General features: G+C 42.7%; 1 protein-coding gene across 1 annotated transcript in view; it reads left to right on the top strand.

The window, feature by feature from the left end:
• The first annotated feature begins 1,185 nt into the window (after nucleotides 1-1,185).
• LOC137290450 (ankyrin repeat domain-containing protein 29-like) overlaps nucleotides 1,186-8,813 on the top strand; it is a 154,026-nt gene continuing 146,398 nt past the window's right edge. The window contains exon 1 of the mRNA XM_067821390.1: nucleotides 1,186-1,332. Within this exon, the coding sequence (XP_067677491.1) occupies nucleotides 1,321-1,332 (12 nt within the window). The 5' untranslated portion in view covers nucleotides 1,186-1,320. The remainder of the gene's footprint in view (nucleotides 1,333-8,813) is intronic.

Genomic DNA, 8,813 nt, shown 5'->3' with positions numbered 1-8,813 from the left:
ACTGCAAGACATATACCTTTTCACAGAATGACCCAAGATGCTGCAATTGAACTGACACGAGGTAAAACTTCACTTTAAGGGCCCGTGCCTCCGGTACTTGACCCTATTCCTAACCCCTCACCAAATCCTAACCCTAACCCCACTTTAGGAGCTCCTGCCTCCCGCAATTAAGCCTAATCCTAACCCCTCTCCCAATCCTAACACTTAACCTGACCCTAAACCTATGACTTCCGGGGATCCGTAACGTGCAGCCTACCCGCCGTACATCATTATCCGACAATATCTTTCATCTCCAGTGCACTAACCTAACCTGAAGCCTATGTAGAAACCTGATCTAGGGCCTGTGGCAAAGCTAAGCTAAGCTTAAAAAGATTATTCTACATGCTGTTGGGCCGACCTTGAAATGTAAGAAATGAGTATAGAAATGGCTAGCAAGACATATTGGAAACATTATCATCATCGTGGCAATAAAACAGCTCCAATGTTGTGTTGGTTTACACTCAGTCTGTGTTCAAGTGCAACAGCGGCCAGTTACACCAGGTGTCCGAGGTTATATTCAAACCTGATGTGGTCTGACAAACCTAGAAGGTCAGTCGGCCTCATACATTCCTGTATCAGTCCAACAGACTCACAGATGCATCACAACAGATGGCAACACCATTGCCTCCCAATTCCACCATAAGCCTGATGCCGAGTTAGACAGCAATGTGAGCAAATATTACTGAGAACCACACACCAGCCATTGCAAATATGGCTGCACCAAATGGCGAGTTTGGTGGTCACAGTCAGTTCTCCAAGTGATGTAATGTTGTTTAGTCAGTGCTGAAGTATAATTATGCGGGGTGCTTATGTACCTTATTAAGCATCCATGATTATTGGTGATATCGCCCCAATAATGCCATTAGTCTACTAAAGATATGATCAACATTTAATGACAGGCTAGAATTGTCCTATGCTGTACTGAAGGCTAAGCTCACAGGTGTACATTAATACTATCTCATAAGCGGACTTAAACTTAGCCTTAACGGCTTGCGCAAGTCTATTGACGGACGTACTTTCTACAATGTTCCATAACATAGCAGCACGCAAAGCCGTCAGCACTCAGAAACTCAAGAACGCTAACTAACTTGAGATCTGACGCTGAAGGTTTTATCACTTAGTAAAGCCTGTCGCTATTTATAGCTTATATCTATTTCCGCCGCGAGTAGACAAACGCGAGTGGTGAATATCTTCCCATAACACGCTGCTCGGTTGGAGCACATTTTGCGTACGGATATGCTACATTTATCGTGAAAACAGCACACTCTAACACCATTTAGCATGTCTTTAAAGGTAAGACTTGTTGCACAATGCACAAATAAGCACCTTGCACTACATTGTCTAGGAGTTGATCCGTCGCGAGCTACTAATGCAGGGACCAGTTGTTGGTGTTCAACAGACAGTGCACATAATCAACGTGCATGTGAATAGGATGAGGTGGAATAAATTTGTTATTCGTATTTTCCAGACGTCTATGGTGTCAGTAGATACCTATTTCCCAACAATGTCTAAGCAAGACCGACAATGTGACAGTAATAGTTTGATTGAGACTGTGAGCTACTGGTAATAGCAAACATTCTCCCTGCCTGTGACTTCTGGGAGGATGACAGCTACGAGTTTATTCCACCGATAAGCATACTGTTCCTTAAACTCCGACACTAACAACCAGTTTAAGATCGTCAGCCCAAAGTTTGGCGTTGTCATATACAATGGAAACGCCAGTCATGGTCAAGTAATATTTCATGAAAACAAAATTGGTAAATTCCTTCAGTGACATTTCCACAAAGTCAGCCTGTTTGCTGAATGGCACGGAAATGCAAACACATGATGTTTAAGTTTTAAAGGGGCGCTGATGAATGCTTCAATAGCTCCCCAAAACTTGCAACTTGGGACTCATCAGTGTTCTCCCACCTTGCTAGTTTCATTGTCCTGTACTTAATCAAAAGTTAATAGTGCAACAAAGGGGCTAAGTAAGGGATTATTAGGGGATTACAATTCAAGTCAATTCAACACAAAATTTATAAAAACTGATATGATTCATGTTATAAATAATACAGACATACAGAAATAAACAAATTTATGTAACTAATAATCATGTCTTGACTTCTATAACAGATGATTAGTGTTAAGTTACAGATAAAAACTAACATAATCTATTTGAACATTTGCCATCTTGCAATATCTGACAGACACCAGTTATATATATATAAACAATCAAAACTTTCAATACCAGCCTGGCATGACCTTGCTAATTAGGATGTTAATTATAATCAGATATTTGTTAACTTGGTCAGATTTAATAAAGTGGGAGTGAATCAACTCATCTGCAGCTGTAAGACAATGTACTGGCTATCACATCTGTCTGTGACACAGGAGTGGCCTAAGATGACAGCCTAGGGAACTGTGAGGCAATGTGTATATCCATGTGTGAGGACTGCAGATTGGTTAGTAACCCATCATGTGTGAGTACTGCACATTGGTTACCCATCATGTGTGAGGACTGCAGATTGGTTACCCATCATGTGTGAGTACTGCACATTGGTTACCCATCATGTGTGAGTATTGCAGATTGGTTAGTAACCCATCATGTGTGAGTACAGCACATTGGTTACCCATCATGTGTGAGTATTGCAGATTGGTTAGTAACCCATCATGTGTGAGTACAGCACATTGGTTACCCATCATGTGTGAGGACTGCACATTGGTTACCCATCGTGTGTGAGTATTGCACATTGGTCACCCATCATGTGTGAGTATTGCACATTGGTTACCCATCATGTGTGAGTACTGCACATTGGTTACCCATCATGTGTGAGAACTGCAGATTGGTTAGTAACCCATCATGTGTGAGTACTGCACATTGGTTAGTAACCCAACATGTGTGAGGACTGCAGATTGGTTACCCATCATGTGTGAGTATTGCACATTGGTTAGTAACCCATCATGTGTGAGTACTGCAGATTGGTTAGTAACCCATCATGTGTGAGTACTGCAGATTGGTTAGTAACCCATCATGTGTGAGTATTGCAGATTGGTTAGTAACCCATCATGTGTGAGTACTGCAGATTGGTTAGTAACCCATCATGTGTGAGTACTGCAGATTGGTTAGTAACCCATCATGTGTGAGTATTGCAGTATCTACATACTGTGTGTAACTGGGATATGGTCCAGTAGTATCTACATATTGTGTGTAACTGGAGTACAGTCCAGTAGTATCTACATACTGTGTGTAACTGAGGTATAGTCCAGTAGTATCTACATACTGTGTGTAACTGAGGTATAGTCCAGTAGTATCTACATATTGTGTGTAACTGGAGTACAGTCCAGTAGTATCTACATGCTGTGTGTAACTGAGGTATAGTCCAGTAGTATCTACATACTGTGTGTAACTGAGGTATAGTCCAGTAGTATCTACATATTGTGTGTAACTGGAGTACAGTCCACTAGTATCTACATGCTGTGTGTAACTGAGGTATAGTCCAGTAGTATCTACATGCTGTGTGTAACTGAGGTATAGTCCAGTAGTATCTACATACTGTGTGTAACTGAGGTATAGTCCAGTAGTATCTACATACTGTGTGTAACTGGGGTATAGTCCAGCAGTATCTACATACTGTGTGTAACTGGGGTACAGTCCAGCAGTATCTACATACTGTGTGTAACTGGGGTACAGTCCAGCAGTATCTACATACTGTGTGTAACTGGGGTACAGTCCAGCAGTATCTACATATTGTGTGTAACTGGGGTACAGTCCAGCAGTATCTACATACTGTGTGTAACTGGGGTACAGTCCAGCAGTATCTACATACTGTGTGTAACTGGGGTACAGTCCAGCAGTATCTACATGCTGTGTGTAACTGGGGTACGGTCCAGCAGTATCTACATACTGTGTGTACCTGAGGTATAGTCCAGTAGTATCTACATACTGTGTGTAACTGGGGTATAGTCCAGCAGTATCTACATGCTGTGTGTGTAACTGGGGTATGGTCCAGCAGTATCTACATATTGTGTGTAACTGGGGTACAGTCCAGCAGTATCTACATACTGTGTGTAACTGGGGTACAGTCCAGCAGTATCTACATACTGTGTGTAACTGGGGTACGGTCCAGCAGTATCTACATACTGTGTGTAACTGGGGTACAGTCCAGCAGTATCTACATACTGTGTGTAACTGGGGTACGGTCCAGCAGTATCTACATACTGTGTGTACCTGAGGTATAGTCCAGTAGTATCTACATACTGTGTGTAACTGGGGTATAGTCCAGCAGTATCTACATGCTGTGTGTGTAACTGGGGTATGGTCCAGCAGTATCTACATGCTGTGTGTAACTGGGGTACAGTCCAGTAGTATCCACATACTGTGTGTAACTGGGGTATGGTCCAGCAGTATCTACATACTGTGTGTAACTGGGGTACAGTCCAGCAGTATCTACTTACTGTGTGTAACTGGGGTACAGTCCAGTAGTACCTACATACTGTGTGTACCTGGGGTACGGTCCAGCAGTATCTACATACTGTGTGTACCTAAGTACAGTCCAGTAGTATCTACATACTGTGTGTAACTGGGGTACAGTCCAGCAGTATCTACATACTGTGTGTAACTGGGGTACGGTCCAGCAGTATCTACATACTGTGTGTAACTGAGGTATAGTCCAGCAGTATCTACATACTGTGTGTAACTGGAGTACAGTCCAGCAGTATCTACATACTGTGTGTAACTGGAGTACAGTCCAGTAGTATCTACATGCTATGTGTAACTGAGGTATAGTCCAGTAGTATCTACATATTGTGTGTAACTGGAGTACAGTCCAGTAGTATCTACATGCTGTGTGTAACTGAGGTATAGTCCAGTAGTATCTACATACTGTGTGTAACTGAGGTATAGTCCAGTAGTATCTACATATTGTGTGTAACTGGAGTACAGTCCAGTAGTATCTACATGCTGTGTGTAACTGAGGTATAGTCCAGTAGTATCTACATACTGTGTGTAACTGAGGTATAGTCCAGTAGTATCTACATACTGTGTGTAACTGGGGTATAGTCCAGTAGTATCTACATACTGTGTGTAACTGGGGTATAGTCCAGCAGTATCTACATGCTGTGTGTAACTGGGGTACAGTCCAGCAGTATCTACATACTGTGTGTAACTGAGGTATAGTCCAATAGTACCTACATACTTTGTGTAACTGGGGTACAGTCCAGCAGTATCTACATACTGTGTGTACCTGAGGTATAGTCCAATAGTACCTACATACTTTGTGTAACTGGGGTACAGTCCAGTAGTATCTACATACTGTGTGTAACTGGGGTACAGTCCAGCAGTATCTACTTACTGTGTGTAACTGGGGTACGGTCCAGCAGTATCTACATACTGTGTGTAACTGGGGTACAGTCCAGCAGTATCTACATACTGTGTGTAACTGGGGTACAGTCCAGCAGTATCTACATACTGTGTGTAACTGAGGTATAGTCCAGTAGTATCTACATACTGTGTGTACCTGAGGTATAGTCCAATAGTACCTACATACTTTGTGTAACTGGGGTACAGTCCAGCAGTATCTACATACTGTGTGTACCTGAGGTATAGTCCAATAGTACCTACATACTTTGTGTAACTGGGGTACAGTCCAGTAGTATCTACATACTGTGTGTAACTGGGGTACAGTCCAGCAGTATCTACTTACTGTGTGTAACTGGGGTATAGTCCAGTAGTATCTACATACTGTGTGTAACTGGGGTACAGTCCAGCAGTATCTACATACTGTGTGTAACTGGGGTACAGTCCAGCAGTATCTACATACTGTGTGTAACTGGGGTACAGTCCAGCAGTATCTACTTACTGTGTGTAACTGGGGTATAGTCCAGTAGTATCTACATGCTGTGTGTAACTGGGGTACAGTCCAGTAGTATCTACATACTGTGTCTAACTGGGGTACAGTCCAGCAGTATCTACATACTGTGTGTAACTGAGGTATAGTCCAGTAGTATCTACATACTGTGTGTAACTAGGGTATAGTCCAGCAGTATCTACATGCTGTGTGTAACTGGGGTATGGTCCAGCAGTATCTACATGCTGTGTGTAACTGGGGTACAGTCCAGTAGTATCTACATACTGTGTGTAACTGGGGTTTGGTCCAGCAGTATTTTCATACTGTGTGTAACTGGGGTACAGTCCAGCAGTATCTACTTACTGTGTGTAACTGGGGTACAGTCCAGTAGTACCTACATACTGTGTGTAACTGGGGTACGGTCCAGCAGTATCTACATATTGTGTGTAACTGGGGTACAGTCCAGTAGTATTTACATGCTGTGTGTAACTGGGGTATAGTCCAGTAGTATCTACATACTGTGTGTAACTGGGGTACGGTCCAGCAGTATCTACATGCTGTGTGTACCTGGAGTACAGTCCAGTAGTATTTACATGCTGTGTGTAACTGGGGTATAGTCCAGTAGTATCTACATACTGTAACTGGGGTACAGTCCAGCAGTATCTACATACTGTGTGTACCTGGAGTACAGTCCAGTAGTATCTACATACTGTGTGTAACTGGAGTACAGTCCAGTAGTATTTTCATACTTTGTGTAACTGGGGTACAGTGCAGCAGTATCTACATACTGTGTGTAACTGGGGTATAGTCCAGTAGTATCTACATACTGTGTGTAACTGGGGTACAGTCCAGCTGTATCTACATACTGTGTGTAACTGAGGTTTAGTCCAGCGGTATCTACATGCTGTGTGTACCTGGGGTACAGTCCAGCGGTATCTACATACTGTGTGTTACTGAGGAATAGTCCAGTAGTATCTACAGTGTTCCCAGAAATTATTGAGAAAATCTTTGTTTTTTTCTAGCGATGCTAAGATTGGAAAAAGGGCTTTCACTATGCACTAAGCATACTAAATAAGGGAGACAACTCTTGAAGGCTTAGAAGGCAGCTCATTACGTCAAGAGTTATCTCCCTTGTCTGAGCAGACGGCTTCCTGTGTTGACATGGCAGAATTTACAGCAAGAGAGAAAAGAAAGCTCATTCTAGATGATTTTGAAAGGGGTGAGGCTGATGCTAAAGTGTTAGCTTGTAGACATGGTATTCCTCTGTCTACAGTATACAGAACTTTGAAGACTATTCAAACAGGAACTGGGATAGAGCACAAAGCAGGGGGAGGTCGACCTAGGAAATTCAGTGTTGTAGATCGCCGAAGACTTGGGCAGATTGTGAGTAGGGGCAAATTGAAAAGTGTTGAGAACATCAGAAATGAAATGATTAGCAGAGGAAGTCCTCAGGTATGCAATGAAACAGTTAGGCAGGAATTACAGAGACTTAATTGGGTGAAAAAACGTGGAATTCCCTCGCTGTTGATGAAAGATGCACAAAAGGAATAACGTTTAAACTGGTGTCGGGCTCATGAAAATCAAGATTGGGATAATGTTTTCTTTTCGGATGAAAGTTCTGTTTGGCTTTTCCCCAATTGTGTGAAAATTTGGACCAAAGATACTATCAAACCTATCTACCAGCGACCAAAACATAGCCCGAAGTTTCACATGTGGGGTGGGATATCGGGTCGCGGAGTGACGCCATTGTGTGTTTTCACGGGAAACTTGACAAAAGAAAGATACGTTGACATTCTAAAAGGTCACCTTCTTCTGACAGCACAAACATTGTATGAAGATGATTGGATTTTCCAGCATGATAATGACCCAAAACACACTGCGCGCTACACAAAACAGTGGTTGTCGGGCGAAAATGTTCAAATTTAGACTGGCCCAGTTACAGCCCAGACCTAAACCCAATTGAGAATGTGTGGGGAGTCATGAAGGACAGAATAAACCAAAAGGGACTGAGAAATATTGAAGATATGAAGGCCGAGGTGGTCCAATATTGGGATACCCTGTCACACGATTACCTACAAAATTTGATGGGTAGTGTGCCTAGGCGTAGTCAGGCATGCATTGCTGAGCGAGGAGGTACTAAAACAAGACTGAGACTGTAAAAGGATGATGTTTTAACATGTTTATGTAAGTAAAACGCCAGAAGTTAATAAACGTGATGAGTTACATGACGCAACATGATTCTCAATAATTTCTGGGAATACTATACATGCTGTGTGTAACTGGGGTACAGTCCAGCGGTATCTACTTACTGTGTGTAACTGGGGTACAGTCCAGCGGTATCTACTTACTGTGTGTAACTGAGGTTTAGTCCAGTAGTATCTACATGCTCTGTGTAACTGGGGTACAGTCCAGCGGTATCTACTTACTGTGTGTAACTGAGGTTTAGTCCAGTAGTATCTACATACTCTGTGTAACTGGGGTACAGTCCAGCGGTATCTACATACTGTGTGTAACTGAGGTTTAGTCCAGTAGTATCTACATGCTGTGTGTAACTGGGGTACAGTCCAGCGGTATCTACATACTGTGTGTAACTGGGGTACAGTCCAGCAGTATCTACTTACTGTGTGTAACTGGGGTATAGTCCAGTAGTATCTACATGCTGTGTGTAACTGGGGTACAGTCCAGCGGTATCTACATACTGTGTGTAACTGAGGTATAGTCCAGTAGTATCTACATGCTGTGTGTAACTGGGGTACAGTCCAGCGGTATCTACTTACTGTGTGTACCTGAGGTATAGTCCAATAGTACCTACATACTTTGTGTAACTGAGGTTTAGTCCAGTAGTATCTACATGCTGTGTGTAACTGGGGTACAGTCCAGCGGTATCTACTTACTGTGTGTAACTGGGGTATAGTCCAGCAGTATCTACATACTGTGTGTAACTGG

The sequence above is a fragment of the Haliotis asinina genome, chromosome 7 (genome assembly GCF_037392515.1).
Source record: "Haliotis asinina isolate JCU_RB_2024 chromosome 7, JCU_Hal_asi_v2, whole genome shotgun sequence".
Classification (NCBI taxonomy): domain Eukaryota; kingdom Metazoa; phylum Mollusca; class Gastropoda; order Lepetellida; family Haliotidae; genus Haliotis; species Haliotis asinina.
The sequence above is the reverse complement of the archived record's forward strand: the minus strand, read 5'-3'. Positions and strand labels throughout refer to the sequence as shown.